Source organism: Hemiscyllium ocellatum, chromosome 31, assembly GCF_020745735.1.
Source record: "Hemiscyllium ocellatum isolate sHemOce1 chromosome 31, sHemOce1.pat.X.cur, whole genome shotgun sequence".
Lineage (NCBI taxonomy): Eukaryota > Metazoa > Chordata > Chondrichthyes > Orectolobiformes > Hemiscylliidae > Hemiscyllium > Hemiscyllium ocellatum.
The window spans coordinates 52,432,694-52,457,904 of NC_083431.1; the positions used below are offsets into that span (position 1 = coordinate 52,432,694).

The window sequence follows — 25,211 nt, forward strand, 5'->3', positions numbered from 1 at the left end:
GAATTGGACAGGCTGGCTGAATGGACAAATACAATAGAATGTGAAGAAATGCGAGGTTATCTACTTTAGTGTTAAAAACAGGAAGGCAGATGGGCAGTTTAGGAAAAGGTGAGGTCCAACAAGACTTGGATGTCATGGTGGAACAGTCACTGAAGGTCAGCATGCAGTTACAACAGGCAGTGAGGAAAGCTTATGGCATGCAGGCTTTCAAAGCAAGGAGATTTGAGTATAAGAATAGGGATGTCTTGCTGCAGCTATGCAGGGCCATGATGTGGCCACACCTTGAGTACTGTGTGCAGTTTTGGTCTCCTGGCCTGAGGAAGGATGTTCTTGCTGTTGAGGGAGCCCAGCAAACGTTCACCAGACTGATTCCTGGATTGGCAGGACTGTCATACAAAAAAAAGAGACTGAATCAACTGAGCTTATGCTCAGTAGAATTTAGAAGGACTTGGGGGTGGGGGGGGGGGGGTGGATCTCGATCTCCTAGAAACAAAATCCTAATCGGACTAGACAGCACTAACATGGGAAAAATTTTCCTAATGTCAGGGATGTCCAGAACGAGAAGTCACAGTCTAAGAATAAGGGGTAAGCCATTCAGGACTGTGATGAGGAAGAATTTCATCGCTCAGCATTGTGAACCTGTGGAATTCTCTACAAAAGAAAGCTGTTGGGGCCAGTTCAATAGATATATTCAAGAGGATGCTGGATGTGGCCTTTGAGGCTAAAGGGATCAAGGAGTATGGAGAGAAAGGGGAGGTGGGACACTAATTGCATGACTAGTCACAATCATATTGCAGGCTCAAAGGGCCCACACCTATTTTCTATGTTTCTATGAATGGAAACTATTTGAAAAGCTAAAAGTTATTAATGCCATGCTTACCTTTACTTCAGGGGATAGGAGTGCTCAATATTCAAAACATACAGGGCCCCCAAAATCATCGTGGAAACTCCACTTTCAGTAGTGAACAATGGAAGAAATGTGGCCCCTGTAAATAGGCCGATTCTCTCCAATACTTGCGCTGATATCTCACTATGAGCTTAACAACAAATATTGGAGTGAGTCGAAAAATGTGGTGCTGGAAAAACACAGGTCAGGCATCGTCCAAGGAGCAGGAGAATCAACATTTCTGGGTGGTGAGGGAGGGCAGAAGGGGGCTGAGAGATAAGTAGGAAGGTGGGGTTGGGGGTGAGATAGCTGGGAAGTTGATAGGTAGATTCAGATGGGAGGGTGATGGTGATAGATCAGAGGGAAGGATGGCATGGATAGGTGGGAAGGAAGATGGACAGGTAGGACAGTTCAAGAGAATGGTGCCCTCCAACTCTGCTCCACCCTTTTGAACTGTCCCACCTGCCCATCTTCTTTCGCCTTCCCAGCTACCTCACCCCATCCTCCTATTTATCTCTCAGCCTCCTTTCCCCTCCCCCACATTTCTGATGAATGGCTTTTGCCCAAACGTAGATTCTCCTACTCGGCGGATGCTGCATGACCTGCTGTGCTTTTCCAGCACCATACTTTTCACTTTTGAACTCCAACATCTGCAGTCCTCATTTTCTCCTAAACAGTGGTGAGAACCAACCTAATATTGGAGAAATGAGACAAAGGCAGCAATCTACTGGGCAGGGAAAGAGGGGGCCAAGAACCAGCAAAGGTGGAGTAGGACACCTGGAAGGGAGACTGGAGGACCATGGTTGCTGATCAAAGAGCAGGACCAGGGCCTTAAGTACTAAAGAGATAAAGAATGGGTACAGGACAGAATATTTATTAAGTGGGAAGCTAGGATCTACAAAGGGGGGAGAAAAGAGGGTATTTAGGGGCTGAAGGCGAGATAGGAGAGGAGAGAGAGGTTGTAAGGGGGGGGTGGTGCCCAGAGGGGTAGCAATGGACAGTTAGGTGGAAGGCTTTCATCGTGACCAAAGATCTATCATGACCTTTTACCTCAGAGTCGAGAACAGTTCCTGCGTATTGTAAGTGGAATAAGGTAACACTGCTATTCAAAACATGGAGAGAGACCACAATGAACTACAGGTGAGTTTGCCATCCCTTTAAGGATCCAACATTGGCATAGGTAAAACAAAACCATTAGATGTGGAATACTTGGATTTCCGAAAGACATTTGGTAAAGTGCTACATGGAAATGTTAATGTAGAAGGTTATCGGGTAGCAAATGATTATTAGTGTAGTTAGAGGATTAATTAACAGTTTGGGGATAGTGAGAATTGCAGATACTGGAAAGATGGAATTGGAAAAAGCACAGCAGGTCAGGCAACATCAGAAGAGCAGGAGACCTGCTGTGCGTTTTCCAGCTCCACATTTCATTGATTAATTAACAGATGGAAAGCAAGCAATAGGTATAAACGGTAAATTTGAGTCGGAAATTTCAAGTGGATTGCAGATAGTTATATACATAACTCCCCAAATATACACTTTACTGTATAGCTCACTATCACTGGGCACTCTTTTAACATTGATATTAAACACTCAGCAGTTCACTTTTCAAAGATGTTCCCTCACACTACTAAAAGCCAAAAGCTTCAGTACATTGTTTTATGACGCCTTTCTCAGCCCTTCTTCAGTGATGTCGACAGGTGCTAAACCTCAGTTGACTATTAACCTTCTCAATGTCCTGGCACTTGCTGAAGGGTGAACAGAAATACCTTTGACCTCTCTGAAGGCTAGTACGAACTACGGAGAAACAGAAACTTAGACTACTGAACGGCAATTCCAGGTATCACCACTAGAGGGAATGACTGGACAAACATAGAAAGCTGGAGGACTTATTATTGCCAGGCCTTCAGAGACAGAGGATTCAGAATGCACTGATGAGTTTCTGATGGGTGCCCATTTGACAAATGTATGCAGTCACTAATCCAGGTGATGAAACAGTTCCTGACACCCACCCAAGACAAAGTGCAACTGTTTCTGAAGGTCCACACCCACATGCATCTCACAGGCCTTCCAACTCTTATTTCTGTGCAAACTGGTGGGATTAACCAGATTGCAATTCTTCAGTTACTTGCTTATCTTCACTTACAGTTGCATTGTTGGTCTTGAGGTCATCTTCATCTTTACTCATATTTAAAGCATTGGTCTTACAGACTGCATAGTCTTGGCCCTTCGAATAGAGCAACTTCATCTTCAATTATTGGTCTTTCCTGACCACTTCACGGTCGGGTCATTTCAATCACCCTAACACCTACCACTAGAAACCAATGCTGGAGCATACCAGCCTCTAAACCCAACTCAACATTCCATACAGGGCTCTCATTCCTATGTTTTGGTATTTGTTTTTGAAAAAAAAAGTGGGGAAGGGTAAGGGCACATATATTACATTAAAGCAAAATTATTCAGATATTAGAGAAGGGTAACAACTTTAACAGTATAGTTAAGTACATATTGTGCTTTGCTGGAGCCTGGAGAGTCATGTAGTCACAGCATGAAAATTGGTCTTTGATTACATGTTCCATCACCACTTTGCGTTCAGCGGAACGGGAAATGGAAACCAGCCTTGACCAAAGTGACTTGGCTATTTAACATGCTGCAGAATCCAGACAGGTTGTACCTACGAACAGACACATTGCAAACAAACCTGGTAGCTGCAGACCCTATAAGACACACCTGAATTGGAGTTTGAATGGAGGTAATGCACATCGTCTTCAGGGCGATCGGAAACATCGAGGTGCGTACCAGATACAGGAGGCGACTCACAACCTTATTTGGAGCTGGCAACGTGCACCCAGCACCTCCAGGAATGGAGGCCAGGACCACCCTGCCATCAACATGCCAACAACTGGTTGGGTCCGGTCAATCAGGGTGATCAAGCCTGATTATCTGTTAGAAAACACTCAAGACCCTCCCAAAAGGGCACAAAGCCTCTGGAGTATAAGAATAGCAGCAAAACCATTCTCAGGAGTGGTGACATGAGAATAACCTACCGAGGAGAGAGATCAACCCTGAAATCATCGAAGACGACCAGACAACATCACCACGTACAGTTAGGCCAAGTTCAAGTGAGATGATAGAATTAAGCTAAAGCATAGATGGATTTGTAGTGTAAATTGTTAGAGTATTTTGTGGTGATACTATGGTGTTAAATAAATAAGTTATTGTTTTATTGAGTCGATCAGATCTTTTGCTCGATATAAGAGTTGAAACACCCTGTGACAGACACAAGTCTATTCCTGCTCCTACTTTTTCTTATACAAAACTGGCTCTAATTTTATTTCCCATGATTCTATTCTGAACACTTATCTCTTTAAAATTCCATAAATAAAGCAAGTGGAAGCATGTGGGATTTGATAGCAGTTCATTGCCACTGTCTCCAAAGCTAATGGTTGAGGTGATGGTACTGCCAGATGATCAGAATGCAACTAGTCAGCAACATGACACCATCCTAGTCTCACCTTGCTTCACACAATGTCCTTGCTGTACTATCAGTTATGGCCTCTAAGCAAAGCCATAACAGCAACAGGGCTGCCCTGTTACGATGCAGGAGTGTCAGCAATTACTAAGTATCTACACAAACGAGAAAAGTATATACGTACAAATAAAATGCAGAGAGATTAAACAGACGTTTATTAATCTGGTTTATTGATCTCTGACATAGATCTTCTTCAGAGCTCCCTCAATCTAGTTTGCTCAGATTAATCATCTTCACAAAACTGTTGACTCTGTGCTGCGGTAAGCCTCTACAAATGCTGACTGTAATTCAGTGGGAATGTTATTTTTATTTGATTCTTTTAAGAATAGCAAAGGTGATAAAGATGATAACAGTTGGTAGTAACAGCAAAAGATAGCTTATTTCAAACTGGAGGATAAGAGACAGTTTGGCTGCAGGAAGCAGTTAATGTTGATTGATCTGATAGCTAGGCATTTAGTTTAGTAGCAAATTTACACAGTCTGAAGAACACTAATTATGTGGAATGCAGATAAGATTAGGTGCACATCACTGCAGTCAGCAGTTCCTATCTACCTGATCAGAGAACACTGCCCTCAAAAGGCTGCTGGACAACACTTTTGCAACATTTTGGCACAGATCATTGGCAGTATTGTGCAACTCAGCCTACAAGACAGACTTGCAGAGGTCACATTGCCAGCTGAACCTCCCTTCAACCCAGTACATCGTTCAATACATGTCTGCTTGCGCGCTGTTTTCACCTACAAATAAATCTGAACAAAGATTTAACTAGTGCACACAAACTGACAACAGTTAGAGGCAATGGGACAAGTTAAAAGCGACTTTAAAGACCAAGTAATTTAAAGGGGTCTTGTTCATCGCAGACTAAAAGTTTGATGGACTTTAGGCTCAACCTACAAACTTATTATCTTTTATGTATGAGCCAAGTCCTGCGTGCTCTTTAAAATAAAGCAATAAGGAAAAACATTTAATCTTGCACTTTTAGTTTTATTCTAACAATAAGTGGATAAAGTATACAGAGCTCTGGGTCTAAACCTTTCCGTCCCTGACAAACTACTAAGTCAGTCAGTTCACAAAGAGAAAAGACCCCTCTCTCTCCCTAACACAGTCTTTTATACATTACAAAACATCATACCATCACTCAAGTGAAACTGTCTTCTCATTGGCCGTTGCTCCGATTCCATTCCCCGCCTCCTCGCATTTCTGGCTGTTTGACCTCACGGGACCTTCCCTTTTTCGAAGACAAAGGACCACCATGCGGCCTCCTTTCGAGCACGACACGGCAGTCTCGCCCACTTCCGGGGCGCAAAACGGCCGATCACGTGACCTCCGAGGCGAGGACACGCCCCCAAGCCCGACTATTGGAGGACCACGTGACCTCCGAGCCGAGGACACGCCCCCCCCCCCCCAAGCCCGACAATTTAGTTTTCCAGGTAAGTTAAGATTTTTTTATATGTATATTTACAAGTTACAGGTTGAATCATCATTCTGGTCTGAGCGCAACCTGAGCTAACACCTAAATCGAATTAAATTTATTGTCACGTGTACCTAGGCACAGTGAAAAGCTTTATCTTGCGAGCAATACAGGCAGATCACAGACCTAAGTAGCAGAGATAAGTGAGATGATAGAGTTAAGTTAAGGCATAAATGTATTTGTAGTGTTGATCTTCCAGCTGAAGGAGTTGACCCCGACTGAGTGTTGCAGACTGGCACATTCCAAGGTCCAGGACTACGTGTTGAGGGACGCGCTGAAGCTTGGGGCAGCTGCCGCCAAGGCGCGGTGGGGAAAGACCACCGTTTAACATCTGCCTGTCTAAAGAAAAGCAGGGGGCCCATGCAGTCATTTGGGCTCTGCTGACACCTCAGCTCAATATATGAGTGAGAAATGCACTGATCTGTATGTAATAATGATAATTCGGAGCTGTGTATGTAAATGTGGAAATATGAATGGCATTACCTAATGTACAGTGTATCAAATTATTCTATGCATATTTTATGAATAAAGTATATTTTTGAAATAAAAAAATGTATTTGTAGTGTAAATTGTTATAGAGTATTTTGAGGATCCAGTTGCAGAGACTGGAGCTTAGTCCGAGACTGCTAAGTTTAGTAATCAATCAGTTTTGAGGGGATAATAGTGATGAAGGCTGAACTGTAGTCGATGAGTAGAATTCTTACGTAGTTGTTCTAGGGAGGAGTAAAGGGCAAGTGATATGGCATCTGACATGGATCTGTCGGTCCGATCGGCAAATTGGAGTGAGTCAGGAGTAGTGGGGAGGTTGGAGTTGATTAATACCATGACCAGCCTTTCAAAGCACTTCATGACCACCGAAGTTAGGGCCATTGAGACATGCTGCATGAACCTTCTTCAGCACAGGTATGATATCGGCCCTCTTGAAACAGGCAGGGACAGTGACCTGCTACAGTGACAGGGTGAAGATGTCCGAGAAGACCTCTGCCAGTTGATCTGCACGGCTGGTACTCCATCTGGTCCCTTCGCTTTCCTTGGATTCACACGAAAGAAAACTGGCCTGACCTCTGATGCATTGACTGTTGGGATAGGTTAGTCAGGACTTGTCAGAATAGGTGATACTGCTCCACTGAAATTCTGCTTGAAGCAAGCACAGAAGGGCGTTGAGATGATCTGAGAGGGATAGGTCATCGTCTGCTATCTTGCACTCTCTCTTTTTAGAACCTGTGACGTCATTCAGTCCTTGCCATAGTCGCCTGGTGTCTGTCTGGGTCTCTAGTTTGGATCGGTATTGGTCCTTGGCTGCCTTAATGGCTCTGCAAAGGTCATACTTGGATTCCTTATATTTGAGTAGGTCTCCTGATCTGAAGAACTCATACCTGGGTTTTAGCAGGTTCTGTATGTCCTGACTCATCCAAGGTTTCATGTTGGGGAACACCCAGATTGACTTCCTCCATATGCAGTCCTCCACACATTTGCTGTTAAATTTTGAGACGGTGGTAGCATATTCGTCCAAGATACTTGCGGACTGTTTGAACATGGCCCAATCAGCTAATTCCAGACAGCACTGGAGTTGATCCTCTGCCACTTCAGGGTTACACTGATTGAGATGCTTTCCTTTGGAATTTGTAACAAAAACCCATTTGTTTGTTGAGTTGGGAATAAAGAAACAGATGCTATTGGCAGAGTTAGATGGGAGTTTTTAAAAAAATTTTGTCCTAGATCAAAATTTAACACTCAACCAGCTTCACTAATTGTCTAGCCTGTTATCTCATTGCTCTTGATATATTGCCACACGTGTGGATAGAGATTTTTATTTTAAAAAAAGACATCTGATGTTTTACCGGCTGTACAGTACCTTAGGTTATGTTGAACTTGAAATATATGTAAATACACGAAAGAAAATCGTGAGGTACCTGTCAATTCTATGCCCACCAATGTATGTGTGACAGCTGTGAGAGTCTGATTCTGTAATGGTGCAAGATTAGTTATTAACCGAACAAAGTGACTAAACTAAACGGAGAGGCAAGGGAAAGGGAAAATGTAGATACTATTAGTGAAATCTTGCTACCAGTTTGTAAAATAGCTGATCTTTTGATTACCTGAGGTCACACTATGGATACAAGACAAGCCAGTTCTGATAAAGTCACAAAAACAGAAGTTGCTGGAAAGCTCAGCAGGTCTGGCAGTATCTGTGATGAGAAATCAGAGTTAATGTTTCAGGTCCAGAGACACCACCTCAGAACTGGACATGAAATGTTCGCTCTGATTGCTGTTTACAGATGCTGCCAGACCTGCTGAGCTTTTCTAGCAACCTCTGTTTTTGTTTCTGATACATCTTCACCCTGTCTCTGTAGCAGGTCACTGTCCCTGCCTGTTTCAAGAGGGCCAATATCATACCTGTGCTGAAGAAGGTTCATGCAGCATGTTCTTTCAGTTTTGTTTCTCATGCAGTTCTTTCAGTTTTGATTCTGATGAAAAGTCAGCCACCCAAGACATTAACTCAGCTTCTTGCTCCATAACGTTGTCTTGCCTGCTGTATTTTTCCAATTATTTTGTTTTTTTGTGAAGATTATTTCTTAATTAAGTTGGCCTTTGTTCCAAAGAGGCTCAAAAACAAATGCAAGGAAATGACACTTCAGTTGTCAATGTTGGGACAAGTAAATTTTAAGAATACAATCATTGTTGAGGCAAAGGCATCAAACTGGAGTTAAGGTGAAATTCAGTCACAATGTGACTGACAAATTGAGCTCAAGGGGCTAATCCCCCAGTCACAGTGTTAAAAACTGAACAGCTGAAAACTTCTCTTGGTTATATGACAGTATGTGCTATGCCTACTTTGTAGCTATATAAATATGATTTGGGTCAACTGGGACCAACTATTCCAAGGCACTTTTTCCTCAAACGTTGACAGTTGGAGCTTATTGGTGAAGTCAGAAAACACTTAATGCTGACATGAGAGTTTTAAAAGAATAATTATTAGGATCAAGATTGAAGTGCATTGGCTATTGGAGAGAGTCCCCATCATTTACACAGTGCAAAATTAAAACCTGACTGGAAAGCTAGTATGTGTGCAATACTTTCCAAGGTGTTCAGAAAGGAGATACCTATTATTTTGATAAACAAGGAATCATTGGCAGCCAGCCAGGTAAGGAGAAGGTTAGATAGAGTATGCCAGGGCACTGTCAGTCAGAGATTTATAATTAAAGCAAGTACTTATCACGGGCTATGGGCATCATTCTTCAGCAGTAATTATATTACACAGCAGCAGCCAGGGCTTAGCATATGCACAAGGCAAAACAACTGGCGCTATACTGGAATTGTCACATCGACTACAGATTCTGAAGAACCTTTTCCAAGCTCACGTCACCTCATTGGAAACAGACCTTGTTTACAAAGGTTAATTCAATTATAGAGTCAGAGATGTACAGCATGAAAACAGACCCTTCGGTACATGCCAACCAGATATCCCAACCCAATCTAGTTCCATCTGGCAGCACCCAGCCCTTGGCCCTCCAAACCCTTGCTATTCATATACCTATGCAAATGCCTCTTAAATATTGCGATTGTACCAGTTTCTGCAACTTCCTCTGGCTACTCATTCCAAAAACTTTGCCCCTTAGGTCTCTTTTATATCTTTCCCCTCTCACCCTAAACCTATGCCCTCTAGTTTTGGACTCCCCCATCCCAGGGAAAAGACTTTGTCTATTTACCCTATCCATGCTCCTCATGATTTTGTAAACCTCTGAGGTCTCCCCTCAGCCTTCGACACTCCAGGGAAAACAGCCCCAGCCTGTTCAGCCTCTCCCTATAGCTCAGATCCTCCAACCCTGGCAACATCCTTGTAAATCTTTTCTAAACCCTTTCAAGTTTCACAACATCTTTCCAGTTGGGAGACCAGTATTGCACGCAATATTCCAAAAATGGCCTAACCAATGTCCTTACAGCCGCAACATGACCTCCCAATTCCTGTACTCAATACTCTGACCAATAGAAGAAAGCATACCAAACGCCTTCTTCACGATCCTATCTACCTGAAACTCCACTTTCAAGGAGCTATGAACCTGCACTCCAAGGTCTCTCTATTCAGCAACACTCCCAAAGACCTTACCATAAAGTGTATACGTACTGTTAAGATTTGCTTTCCCAAAATGCAGCATCTCACATTTATCTGAATTAAACTCCATCTGCCACTTCTCAGCCCATTTGGTCAAGATCCTGTTGTAATCAGAGGTAATCTTCTTCGCTGTCCACTACACCTCCAATTTTGGTGCCATCTTACTAACTTTATCTCTTAGGCTCGCATCCAAATCATTTATGTAAAATGACAAAAGTAGAGGACCCAACACCGATCCTTGTAGCACTCCACTGGTCATGGGCCTCCAGTCTGAAAATCAACCCTCCACCACCACCCTCTGTCTTCTATCTTTGAGCCAGTTCTGTATCCAAATGGCTAGTTCTCCCTGTATTCCGTGAGATCTAACCTTGCTAATCTAACCTTGTGAGGCAGCCGTGGTTTAGTAAGGAATTGGAGTCCCTTGTGAAAGGGAAGAAGGCGGCATATGTAAAGATGAGGCGTGAAGGTTCAGTAGGGGCGATTGAGAGTTATAAGGTAGCCAGGAAGGAGCTAAAGAGGGAGCTAAGAAAAGCAAGAAGGGGACATGAAAAGTCTTTAGCTGGTAGGATTAGGGAAAACCCAAAGGCTTTCTATAGGTATGTCAAGAATAAAAGGATGACTAGGGTAGGTATCGGTCCAGTCAAGGATAGTAGTGGGAAGTTGTGTGTGGAGGCGGAGGAGATTGGAGAGACATTAAATCAGTACTTTTCATCAGTATTCACTCAGGAACAGGACACTGTTGCTGATGTGAATATGGAATCACAAATAATTAGAATGGATGCCCTGGAAATATGCAGGGAAGAGGTTTTGGGAATATTGGAAAGGATGAATATAGATAAGTCTCCTGGGCCTGATGGCATTTACCCCAGGATCCTATGGGAAGCTAGGGAGGAGATAGCAGAGCCATTGGCCTGGATTTTTATGTCGTCATTGTCAACGGGAATAGTACCAGAGGACTGGAGGATAGCGAATGTGGTCCCATTGTTCAAGAAAGGGAGTAGGGATAGCCCTAGTAACTATAGGCCAGTGAGTCTGACTTCAGTGGTGGGCAAAGTCTTAGAGAGAATGGTAAGGGATAAGATTTATGAACATCTGGGTAGGAATAACGTGATCAGGGATAGCCAGCATGGTTTTGTGAAGGGCAGGTCGTGCCTCACAAACCTTATTGAGTTCTTTGAGAAGGTGACTAAGGAAGTGGATGAGGGTAAAGCAGTAGATGTTGTGTATATGGATTTTAGTAAGGCGTTCGATAAGGTTCCCCATGGTAGGCTAATGCTAAAACTTCAGAGGTATGGCATTGAGGATACATTAGAGGTTTGGATTAGGAATTGGCTGGCTGGAAGGAGACAGAGGGTAGTAGTTGATGGATTATGTTCATCTTGGAGCGCAGTTACTAGCGGTGTACCACAAGGATCTGTGTTGGGACCATTGCTTTTTGTTATCTTTATAAATGATCTAGAGGAAGGACTTGAAAGCTGGGTAAGCAAGTTTGCGGATGACACAAAAGTCGGTGGAGTTGTGGATAGTGAGGAAGGAAGTGGTAGGTTACAGCGGGATATAGATAAGTTGCAGAGCTGGGCGGAAATGTGGCAAATGGAATTCAATGTAGCTAAGTGCGAAGTCGTTCACTTTGGTAGGAATAACAAGATGATGGATTACTGGGCTAATGGTAGGCTACTTGGTAGTGTGGATGAGCAGAGGGATCTTGGTGTCTATGTACACAGATCTCTGAAAGTTGCCACCCAGGTAAATAGTGCACTGGGCTTTATTGGCAGAGGAATTGAGTTCCGGAGTCCTGAGGTCATGTTGCAGTTGTATAAGACTCTGGTGAGGCCTCATCTGGAGTAGTGTGCGCAGTTTTGGTCGGCATACTATAGGAAGGATGTGGAAGCTTTAGAACGAGTGCAGAGGAGGTTTACCAGGATGTTGCCTGGAATGGTAGGAAGATCGTATGAGGAAAGGCTGAGGCACTTGGGGCTGTTCTCATTGGAGAAGAGAAGGTTTAGGGGAGATCTGATAGAAGTGTATAAGATGATTAGGGGTTTAGATAGGGTAGATACTAAGAACCTTTTACCGCTAATGGAGTCAGGTGTTACTAGGGGACATAGCTTTAAATTAAGGGGTGGTAGGTATAGGACAGATGTTAGGGGTAGATTCTTCACACAGCGGGTTGAGTGTTCATGGAATGCCCTGCCCGTATCAGTGGTGAACTCTCCTTCTTTATGTTCATTTAAGCGGGCATTGGATAGGCATTTGGAAGTTATTGGGCTAGTATAGGTTAGGTAGGACTCGGTCGGCGCAACATCGAGGGCCGAAGGGCCTGTACTGCGCTGTATCCTTCTATGTTCTATGTTAATCAGTCTCCCATGGGGAACCTTGTCGAACGCCTTACTGAAGTCCATACAGATCACATCTACAGCACTGCCGTCATCAATCTTCTTTGTTACTTGCTCAAAAAACAAAATCACGGGGATCCAAGATGGCGGCGACCCAGCAAGACTGAGTCCACAGTGCTCTACCCAAAACTTGGGCAAAAGTGGGCTATCCACCCCCACCACACTCACTAAACCATTTATAAGAGTTGTTAACCTTAAATAGTTACCTATTAGTACATTTAAATAGTCTAATACTAGCTGGAAAATGAGTAAAGGGAAGGGAACAGGCGGCTCTAAGAAAGCAGGGACCCCTCCCCCACCCTCTCCCTCTACAGCTGCAACAAAAGTATCTTCAGCTGCTTCAGGAGACCTACCAACGAAGATGAGCTTTGAGGAGATATTTGCCAGGTGGGAGGCGAAGACTGATGCTTTTATCGATGAGTCTCGGCAGAGCAGAGAAGCACTATCAGCCGAGCTGCAGAAGCAGGGCAGAGACATTCAGGAATTGGAGTGCCGAGTCAGAGAGGTGGAGTCGAAGGCCGCAGCCTCAGAGACTGCGATAAAATCGGCAGCCGACCACAACCGTTTTCTCGAGAATCGAGTCCAGAATCTAGAAAACCACATTGATGACCTCGAAAATCGATGTCGTAGAAAAAATATTCGGTTGTTGGGCCTGCCCGAGCAGGAAGAGGGAGGTCAGCTGACAGCATTCTTAGAGCATTGGCTGCCACAACTTTTAAATCTGCATAATGGACCAGGCCAGGTAAGGGTAGAATGGGCCTACCGGGTCACAGTACGTGGGCCCGGCTCAACCCAGCGCCCACGCCCGGTCCTGTTCCAGCTGCAGAGCTATAGGGAGAGGCAGATGCTCCTGGAAGCCTCAAGAAATCTGGGAAATGATCCCCAAGCTATGACCCACAAAGGATCCAGGATCGTGCTGTTCCAGGACTTCTCCCCAGCTTTGGTCCGAAGGAGGAAGGCATTCGATGAGGCGAAGAAGCGTTTAAGGGACTTAAATATCCAGTACTCCTTACGATATCCAGCGACGCTACGCCTTAGCCACGAAGGATCCATATATAACTTCGGATCACCGGAGAAGGCTAAGGAATTCTTGGACTCTCTTAAATAAACTGTAAGAGATTGTGGACGCTGGTCTGCCTTTCCCATTATTTTGGTTTACATCCCTTCATCTTTTCTTATCTTTCCCCCTATGTGTGTATGTATGTATATATATATGTTGGGGCGTTTGGTGAATGTTGATGGGGAGAGGTGGTTACCTTATTCTATTTTACTTCTGTTTTTAGGAGCGGGGTTGTTTTTCTTTCCCCTGTTATTTTGTGGTATTATATTTAAGTATTATATGTTGAGATTGTAATCTTATAGTTATATATGGTATTAATATTCCCAAATATATTTAGATGTGGGTGTGGGTGGGGGTGGGGTGTTCACTGTTAACTCTAGCTTTATATTATATTTGAATTCTCCTCATTTTATTGAGGAACACCTGGGTCAAGGGTGGGGCACTGGTTGGAAGAGGGTAAGATGGACTGTGGGAGAGGAAGTGACGCTCCCTGGGAACAAGGGAGAAAATCTCCAATTCGGAATGTTTTATATCTTTTATACTTAGAAAGAGTTTTTTGTTATATTGTTTTGAGTGTATCAGAGAGTCTTTACTTTTGTAAATCTTGTATGCTCCATGCTCGGGATGTTCTAGATAGGGTTTCCCCTCCCGAGGGGTCTCGGATCTGTCCAGATGATTATGGCTGAACAGTCGGTTAAGTGGTGCACCTGGAATGTCAGGGGGAGTAATTCGCCAGTTAAAAGGAAGAAAATATTATCAAATCTTAAGAAGGAGAGAGTTGATATAGCTCTCCTACAGGAGACACACCTGTTGGATAAAGAACACTTAAAATTACGACAGGGCGGATTTGATCAGGCCTTTTTTTCCTCTATTAATTCAAAAAGCAGGGGAGTCGTTATCCTTGTCCGGAAGAACTTCCCTTTGAAAATTCTAAATCAGATAAAAGACAAATCTGGACGATATATTTTGATTAAAGCCCTCATAAATGGAGAGGAATATGGGATCTTAAATGTGTACTGCCCCCCGGCACACCCCTTTAAATTCATAACGGAAGCTTTTTCAAAACTGATGGCCTTTGGTGCCCGTCATACAATTATAGGGGGAGACTTTAATTGTATAATGGATCCGGAAATAGACAGGATTCCCAAGAGTGCCGCTGGAGTATCTCCCAGATCTAGACAACTGGCGGACCTGAATAAAGAATTAGGATTGGTAGATGTATGGAGATGTCTCCATTCACAGGGTAGAGATTTTTCTTTCTACTCTAATCCACATAAATGTCACACAAGAATTGATGTGTTTTTTGCCCCATCGATTTTTCTAAATTCTATAGCAACCTGTAAAATAGGTACTACAGCAATCTCTGACCATGCCGCTGTATACATGGAAACTAAGGTAAAGAACAATGGGACATCCGCTTGGCATTGGCGTATGGACCCCTTCCTGATAAAAGATAGCAAATTTTTAAAGTACTTCTCCCAAGAACTTAAAACTTTTTTAGAAATTAATACTGGTACGGCTAGCAATCCGTCAATGATGTGGGAGACCATCAAAGCTTATGCACGAGGTTTGATCATCTCCTATTCAGCGACCCAGAGGAAAATGAAGGGAGAGCAACAGCGTCTGCTCGAAGCTCGCCTAAAAGCAGCCGAAACAGCATACGCTGATAGACCTTCTATCACAAAATTGCAGAGGATTACAGCTCTTAGGACAGCTTTAAACACCGCGCTTACTCAAACGGCTAAAACGGAAATATTATTTGCGAAACAAAGATTATATGAAAATGGCGACAAACCAGGTAGATACTTAGCATTTCTTGCAAAGAAAAAGAAAGCCCCTCAAACTATTCCGACCATCAAGGAAAGTACAGGTACCCTGACTCATGATCATAAAAAGATCAATGCGACCTTTAAAGAATTTTATTCTGAACTATATAGATCGCAGGATTGTGAAGATAGGATTAGGAGGATGCAGTCATTTTTTAAAAATTTGACCTTCCCGGGCCTGACTCCGGAACAGGTGTCGACCCTAAATACCCCTTTAACAGTCCAAGAAATACTTGAGGCAATTAGGCAACTTCAGAGCGGAAAAGCACCGGGCCCGGATGGTTTTCAAGCTGAATTCTATTAAGAATTTACAGGAATATTGGCTGACCCACTTATGTATAATTTTGCGCATAGTCAGGTCTGTCTCCCGCCCACGCTGAAAGAAGCAAATATTTCTCTTATCCTCAAAAAAGGAAAAGACCCAGAAGATTGTGCATCTTACAGACCAATATCCTTACTAAATGTAGACTTTAAAATTCTCTCAAAAATGTTAGCACTAAGACTAGAAAGGGTACTGCCATATATTATAAAGGAGGACCAGACGGGATTTATTAAGGGCTGCAGATCATCCAATAATATCAGAAGGGTCTTGAATATGATCCAAGCCTGTCATCAGGGAAAGATACCAGGAGTAGTAATTTCATTGGATGCGGAAAAGGCATTTGATAGGGTTGAATGGTCATATTTATTTTACACATTGGAAAGGTTTGGCGTTGGACAGGTGTTCACCAAATGGGTTTCAACATTGTATAATGACCCCAAAGCAGCTGTTATTACTAATGGGTTAAGATCGGATGGCTTCAGTGTGGGTAGGGGCTGCCGTCAAGGATGTCCTCTCTCACCATTGTTGTTTACACTGATAATCGAACCATTAGCAGAAGCCATCCGGACTGATCCTAATATAACGGCCCCGAGGATTGGTACAGGTAAACACAAAATTACCCTCTATGCAGATGACGTTCTCTTATTCCTCAGTAATCCTTCAATGTCAGTGCCTCGTCTAATTCAAGTTATTAATACATTTAGTGCATTCTCAGGCTATAAAATTAATTTTTCAAAATCGGAAGCCATGCCAATGGGTGGTCTGGCTATGATACCCCACTTAATGGATGGATCCCCTTTTCCCTTCCGTTGGCCCCTGGAGGGCTTCTTATATTTAGGTATTTTTATCACGCCAGTATTTGATCAGCTGTATAGGGCTAATTTTGTACAATTAATGGAAAGGATAAGGCAGGACCTCCAGCGATGGAGAGACCTTCCGACTTCCTGGCTAGGGAGAATAGCATTAATTAAAATGAATGTTCTGCCCCATCTCTTATATCCTATGAGAATGCTCCCGCTGATGCTGCCAAGGCTAGCCCTACGTAAATTATATGGCTGGTTGGGCTCCTTTATTTGGAACCATAGACGGCCCCTTATTAAGCTGAAGAAGCTACAGCTTCCACAGGCAAGGGAAGGACTGGACTTCCCAGACTTTAGGAAATATCAGTTAAGCTCCCTACTAAGTTACATAGCTGATTGGGTTTCATCTGATCCACAATCAATTTGGCTGGATATCGAAGCCTCCCAAGTAAAATACCCGCTTATTAACCTTTTATTTTCAGATAAGAGGAAAATCATTACAGACCACTGTAAAAATCCCATAATATTAAACACAATTAAGGCCTGGAATATAATGCGGCAAAATGAGGGTAACTCACATAAAACATCCCCCCATGCACCAATAGTAGGCGCATGGGGATTCCAACCGGGGATTACAGATGCCACCTTTAAACTCTGAAGATCCAGGGGCATCTCATGCTTAGGGGACCTATTTAAAGATGGGATCCTGATGTCCTTTGAGCAGCTGCGTCTGAAATTCGGAATACCTAATGGGGATCTCTTTCGATACTTCCAAGTTCGAGATTATATACAGAGGAAGACTACATTAATAGATAGTCTTTATAAATCAGACAGAGAACATAATGTCTTACGACCAGCAGGGGCATCCTCCGTTAGTACTATATACCATTTGCTACATGATGGAGTCTCAGGAGACATGGATGACCTGCTTAAAACATGGGAGCAGGACTTGGGGCTAGAAATCTCTGAGGATATGTGGAATGACATTTGGGAAAATGCTAGAAGAATTGCTATCTGTAACAGAACTCAGGCTATCCAACTAAAGATACTTCATAGGGCCCATATAGCTCCGGCTCGACTGGCAAAATTTAAGGCAGGAGCATCTCCAATGTGTCCCAAATGCAAAATAGAGGTGGGTACTCTTGCACATTGTCTGTGGACTTGTCAGAAAATCCGCAGATACTGGACTAAAGTGGCAAATACCCTGACAGAAATTTTAGGAACGGAAATTAGGGTGGACCCTGTATCTCTCCTTTTGGGCTTTTCGAACCTCTCATCTCTGGATATGCATGGGAAGAGACTATTTTCTATTCTCTCTTTCTGTGCAAGGAAAAATATTTTGGTGAACTGGGTGGCTGAGGGCTCCCCTGGAGTTTCAAATTGGCACAGATTAATTATGGAATATATCCCCCTTGACTCCCTTACAAATATGGTGAACCGAAAGACTGAATTATTTTATAAAATATGGCAGCCCTTTTTGAATTATATAAATGCAGATATTTCGGCTATCCTAACAAGGGCTTTTATTTAGTGAAGATTTCAGACCGGGCTGCTCCGGGGCCCCTTGGGAGAGGAATCCTGCGCGAATACGGGTTTTATTATATTTGATGTTTATACATTCCGAGCATGTAAGAGACTTAGGTATACACTCTGGTTAGTTATAGGTTAGATTAGTAGAAAGTTGAGTTTTTTTTTCTTTCTTTTTTTGTTTTTTTTTCTCTTTTTGTTTTCTTTCTTTCTCTTTTCTTTGTTAAATTATGACTATTGTATATATGATTTAATTGTACATCAATGTTTGTATTTGAGAGTTTTGTTTATTTTTGTAAATTTGCAAAAATGTTAAATTTCAATAAAAATATCAACAAAAAAAACTCAATCACATTTGTGAGACATGATTTCCCATGCACAAAGCCATGTTGACTATCCCGAATCAGTCCTTGCCTTTCCAAACATGTACATCCTGTCCCTCAGGATTCCTTCCAACAACTTGCCCACCACCGATGTCAGGCTCACCGGTCTATAGTTCCCTGGCTTGTCCTTACTACTCTTCTTAAACAATGGCACCACGTTAGCCAACCTCCAGTCTTCCGACACCTCACCTGTGACTATCAACGATACAAATATCTCAGCAAGAGGCCCATGAAAGATTATAACATGGGGCTCTTGTGGCAAAGTGATTCTGTTCCAACCTATGGATCAGAAGGCCTGAGTTGAAGTCCCAACTACTCCAGAAATACATAACTTGTGTGAACAGGTTACTTAAAAATAGGAGTTCATGGAATCTTTCTATGTGGCTCGGGTCATGGGTTCAAGACCAGTGCTGCAGAGAGTGGTTTTTAGGAGCTATGAGATATGGCAGTAATGTTCATGTTCCACCTGCTCCACAGGTGCGAGATCATGGGTGGCATGGTGGGTCAGTGGTCAGCACTGCTGCCAGCTACCAGAGTTCAATTCCAGCCTCAGGCAACTCTCTGTATGGATTTTTCACATTGTCCCTGTGTTTGCATGGGTTTCCTCCTTGTGCTCCGGTTTCCTCCCATAGACCAAAGATGTGCAGGTTAGGTGAACTGACCATGCTAAATTGCCTGTAGTGTTCAGGGATGTGTGGGTTAGGTGCATCAGTCAGGGGTACATGTAGAGTAATAGGTTGGGGAATGGGTCTGGGTGGGTTACTCTTTGGAAGGGCAGTGTGGACCTCTTGGGCCAAATGGCCTGTTTCCACACTGTCGGGATTATACAACAACATATCGGAACAGGATGATGAAAAAAAAAGCGTCTGTAAAACAGACTTGCGTCAGATCAAATATTCTCATGACCACTTCTGCTCTGGTAATCAAAGGAAAAATACCTGGAAACAAATACATATTTTGGTCTTTCCAGACCAGAGTAAACTTTGTGCAAAAGCAATTGGGAGAGAGCTATCCTGAGTGAGGCACAGCCAGAGAGAGAGGGAGAGCGAGAGAGCGTGAGAGCGCGCGTGTGTGTGTGTGTGTGTGTGTGTGTGTGTGTGTGTGTGTGTGTGTGTGTGTGTGTGTCTGGGAATTTGGGGCTCAGTGGGAATTCTGACTAGAAGGAAAGAGATACTTTTGATTTTTTTTGGTTTTAGTTTACAAGGTCTTATTTGTGGTATACAGTTTGAAAGGATTATAATCAATTGTAACGATAACCAGGGAATAAGGACCCTGAGAGTAAATGATAGTATTTGATATTAAGCATCTTCGAAAAAGTTTAATTTAAACAGGTAAGTCACAACAGGAGAGATTGGATGAGTTGGACCGAAGGGTCTGTTTCCGTGCTGTACAACTTTATGACTCTAAAACCATTATATGCCCTTTCTGCTTAATTTGGGAAGCTGAGAACATTTCAAGTGCCTGGGGACAATATGCATACAGGAAGTATCTGCAGCTGCAGTTCCCTGAAGCCCAGGTGCCCGAGCTATAGCAGCAGTTGGGAACTCTATGGAGCATCTAAGCATAAAGTATGAATTGCATGTGCAGAGAGGAGGTCAAATTGGTTATGACTCCAATAAGCAGATAGGGAATGGGTAAACACCAGACACAGCAAGAGGGCTAGGGAAGCAGTGCAGAAGTCTCCTGTCACTATTCCTCTGCAAAAAGAGATATACTGTTTGGAAACTGTCAAGAAGGATGGCCTCTCAGGAGGAAGTTGCACCATAGTTGGCTCTACTCTTCCTGAGTACAGCCAAGACTATGGGAATACAATAGTTTTCAGGGAGTCAATTGTAAGGGGAAAAGACAGGCAATTTTGTGGATGGAAACAAGATTCCAAGATGATATGTTGGCTGGTGCTAGCCAAGGACGTCTCAGAGTAGCTACAGGATCTTCTGAAGGGAAGGGTCAACAGCCAGTGGTCGTGGCACACAATGTTTCCCTTGGTGACTTGAACCAAAACACAATTTAAAGGTTGTAAAGACAAAATATAAGGAGTGAAGAAGAAAGAAAGAAAAAAGACCTCAAAAGTAGTGATCTCAGGATTACGAACAGTACTGCACGCTAGCAACTGTAGAAATAAGAGGATATCTTACATGAATATGTGGCTGAAATGATGATACAGGGGTAGGATTTCAGATTCTTAGAGCATCGAGACTATCTGGGGAAGGTGGTACCAGGCGGACAGGAGACACGCTGCAGGGACTGATGTCCCAGAGGGAGCATTTGCTAGGGTGATTGGGGGGGGGGGGTGACTTTTAACTAAAATGGCAGGGAAATATAAAAATTTGCAAGGAATCAATGACAAGAATGAAAGACAGAAAGGGAAATAAAAAAGGCGATGGTAGAGAAATCAAAGGCCAGCTTCGTACAGGGTCACATTGAAAAATAATCAGAACGGGACAAGAAAAGATTAAAAATAACAAGGCTTAAGGGCTTGTGCCTTCACGTGTGGAACATTCATAATGAAGTGAGCAAATTAATTGCACACACAGATGAAAACAGGTATGATATAGTTGGGATTACAATGACGAAGCTGTAGAATGATCAGGGATGGGAATTAAACATCCAAGGGTTTTAAGCACTTAGAAAAGTCAGACACTCAATCATCAGTAAAGTGATGGAAGGTGTCCTCAACAGTGCTATTAAGCATTATCTGCCCAGCAATAACCTGCTCAGTGACGCTCAGTTTAGATTCCACTAAGGTCACTCAGCTCCTGACCTCATGACAGCCTTGGTTCAAACATGGACAAAAAAGCTGATGAGGTGGGAGCTATGGCCCTTGACATTAAGGTCCATTTGACCAAGTGAGGCATCAAGGAGTCTACCAAAACTGGAATCAATGGATATCTGAAGGCAAACTCTCTGGTGGTTGGAGTCATACCTGGCACATAGAAGATGGCTGCGGTTGCTGGAGGTCAGTCATCTCAGCTCCAGGAGTTCCATAGCGTAATATGCTAGGTCCAACCATCTTCAGTTGCTTCAATGACCTTCCCTCCATCATAAGGTCAGAAATGATTGCTCAATGTTCAGCAACATTCACAACCCCTCAGATACGGAAACAGTCCACGTTAAATGCAACAAGATCTGGACAATACCCAGACTTGGGCTAACAAGTGACAAATAATACAGGCCAAACAAATGCCAGACAATGACACCTCCAGTAAGAGACAATCTAACCACCAGTTTTTAACATTCAATGGTATTAATGAATCCCTGAATCAAACTTCCAGCATCGAATCCCCCATCATCATCATCCTTGGGGTTACCAGTGACCAGAAACTCAACTGGACTTGCCACATAAACACTCAGTACAAGAGAAGGTCAGAGGCTAGGAATCCTGTAACAAGCAACTCACCTCCTGACTCTCCAAAGCCAGTCCACCACCTACAAGGCGCAAGTCAAGACTGATGGAATACTCCACACTTGCCTGGATGGATGCAGCTCCAATAACACTCAAGCAGCTTGACACCATCCAGGACAAAGCAGCCCACTTGATTGATGCCAGATTCACAAGCATCCATTCCCTGCAAACCTACTGTAATTCTTTGAGGATGTCTTAGTAGAGTTGAGGAGAGGGAGCCAGTGGATGTGATTTATTCGGACACCCTTATTTGCACTTGACAAGATTTTCAAAAAATCACATGACACCAGGTTATAGTCCAACAAGTTTATTTGAAAACACTAGCTTTGGCAGCGCTGTTCCTTGCAGCACTCTGAAAGTTAATGTTTTCAAATAAACCCATTGGACCATAAACTGGAATCATGTGATTTTTGACCTTGTCTAGCCCAGTCCAACACCGGCACCTACACATCAAAATATTTGAAGTGGAAGCTCCACTCAGCTCATTTCATAAAGCAGAACACATGGGATCTTTTCAACAAGAGGCAAACTCCGCGGAACTATATTTGCACAACTATTGGGCTAGGAGAAAATTTCTGTAGATCTGAAAATATAATCCGACAGAACAAGCAAGTCCCAAATGTCAGAACTACTTTGGAAACAATGAACAATTCAGCTGACATTGACATCATAAAGCAAAACTGGCTGCACATATCCACATGGAAACTGCTCATTATATCGTGCTGACAGGAAACTTTACCATAAAGAGATCATTCACGTTTTACCAGACTGACTCATATCGAGAACGGTTTGGGCTTCAGTAAAAAAAAAGTCCGGGTATTACATTACAAAATTTGGTACAAGCTATCATAACCTCAATTGAACAGGTTTGATCATTTGCATATTTTACCTGCACTATTCTATTTCCTCACTCATTCGTTCTTACTCTTGCTATCATATCCATATCATGACTGCCAGCTCCTCTTACCTATCATTGAGAATAGAATCTTGGGCCTCAGGGGGTGCGATTGCCAGCTGAAAGGGAGTGTTGAAATAATGCTGTTGCTCATCTGATCGGTGTATGATCTTCCCATCACGCACTATGAGGAAGCCAGAGTCTCCCAAGTTAGCTGTGTACAAACAGCGTTTCTGTCTGTCCAGAATTACAAGACAAGCAGTACTGCTACCTGTGAACAAATTAACAGTGGCATCATGAGTTTGACAAAAACAACACAATGCAATCTCAGCCAAGTGGTGCTTCACATCAAATCCAACTAATAAAGGAAAACACATTCTTTCAGTAAAACCGAACTTACATTTAAAAAAAAAACCTGTAAGCTAGAAATTACATCAGAAAAAAAATAAATGCTGGAAACATATGATCATGTCATAAACTACAGCCACTAGGCCATGGACGACTATAAAAACTTGAATAGAAGACATACAAGATGATCAGAGGATTAGATAGGGTAGACAGTGAAGGTCTTTTTCCTAGGATGATGACATCGGCTTGTAGGAGGGGGCATAACTACAAATTGAGGGGTGATAGATTTAAGACAGATGTCAGAGGCAGGTTCTTTACACAGTGGTAAGGGCGTGGAATGCCCTAACTGCTAATGTAGTCAACTCAGCCACATTAGGGAGATTTAAACAATCGTTAGGTAAGCACATGGATGATTTTGGGATAGTGTAGGGGGACGAGCTGAGAATAGTTCAGAGGTCGGCGCAACATTGAGGGCCGACGGGCCTGTTCTGCACTGTATTATTCTATGTTCTATAACTTCTGGGCTCAGCATTAGCCTACCTCCAAAAACCAGGTATGCTTTTGGTGAGAGAGAGCAAGTTTAACAAGGTAGCTTACCCTTTCTAGCTCATGCCCAACCTGATTCCCTATAAAGCATAATTGGGTAGACATCAAGAGCCAATATAATATTCTTAATTAATAACAGGCAATTTAACTCATTAAGCCTGTCAACTGACCCAGATTGACACTGCTCACATTACAACCTATTTAGCGTAAAAGACCTTTGGAAAGAGGAAGCTGTTTTCAAATTACATAATTTAATGCAAAAAAGGGCAAAGAAGGGGCTGCTTCATCAGGGGACAGCTCCTTTTATCCTCCCTCGTACCTCTTCGTATGGCCGCCAAATCCATTCCCCACCCCAAACTCTCCGATTTCCTTGGTCTGAACACCATGGTTGCCTTCACTGCAGGGTCTGCCTGGACTGTCCCCACTAAGGCAGTGGTCCACCCTCAGTTTGTGCAGTTCACGGGCAGCACAATTATTGCTGCAGTGCCCTTTTACTTATTAAGTCAGTAACTTAGTGTTTGATTTAACAACCAAGCAATAAACTACTGGCATGAAATTTAATCTTCTGCATATTGCTGGATATGACTTAATCCACTCTAACTTGTTGATCAGAAATAACTGAAGTAAGAAATCAAGGCTGCAAACATCTTAGCACATAAAACCGATAATAAAGCCATTATAGTCACTGACCATTATGATTTTTACACATCAATCATCAGGTTAAATTCACTACTTCTCTCCAATCAATGAACACAAGCTCATGTGTCACTTAAAATTTTGTAGGTAGAGCTGGAGATCACACGGTTTCAAGATATGGTATATTCTAAACTACTCCTGCCCTACAATCCTCCAAGATATGTGCTTCTCTAATTGAGGCTTCTTAGGAGATCCCAAAGATGGACTCTCCACAGTGGTGGGAAAAAATGAGGACTGCAGATGCTCGAGGTCAGAGCTGAAAGATGTGTTGCTGGAAAGGTGTAGGTCAGGCAGCATGTAAGGAGCAGGAGAATCGACGTTTCGGGCATAAGCCCTTCTTCAGGACCACAGTGGTGGTCATGCCTTTAGTCGCCTAAGCCCTTTGCTCTGGAAGACCCCCTTACCACCTCTTTCCTTCTAACACGCTTCTTAAAACTTACTTTTTTGACTTAACATTCGATTATCTGCCCTAAAATCGCACACGGTTCCATGTCAGACACTCATTTATAATGATCCTGTGAAATACCTTGGAATGTTTAATTACATTAAAGTTGATATATCAAATAACATTGTCGCTGCCAATATGCAATTAGAAACACAGACAACAGTGAATAAAGATAAAAGTGATTATTTCTAAAGTAGGGACAGCACTGTGGGAAAAGCAGCTTAAAAAGAACCAACTGCAAAAGCAACAGATCAAGGGAGCCAACACAGTAAACGTTAAAAAGGGTTTTTGATCCTACTTTGAGACATATCTGGTACAGAAAGGCTAACTTGTCAGCTGACAACATTACTGAATTTCAAAGGTAACTGAGAAATGAGCCACTGAAAGCCATCAAAACGAACATACATTTAATCATCGTATTACCATGGTCAGAGTCCTTCTGGTTTTATTCATTTGATTCCAATTTTTCAGACAAATTGTGCATCTCTATTTCTCTCTCATGCATGCGTATTTTCTGTGTTCTTGTATTTATCTTGGGACACAAAATGGAGCTAAAGGCAA

General features: G+C 42.9%; 1 protein-coding gene across 1 annotated transcript in view; it reads right to left on the bottom strand.

The window, feature by feature from the left end:
• LOC132830208 (protein phosphatase PTC7 homolog) overlaps positions 1-25,211 on the bottom strand; it is a 100,176-nt gene that overhangs the window by 17,076 nt on the left and 57,889 nt on the right. The window contains exon 3 of the mRNA XM_060847737.1: positions 22,688-22,886. Within this exon, the coding sequence (XP_060703720.1) occupies positions 22,688-22,886 (199 nt within the window). The remainder of the gene's footprint in view (positions 1-22,687; positions 22,887-25,211) is intronic.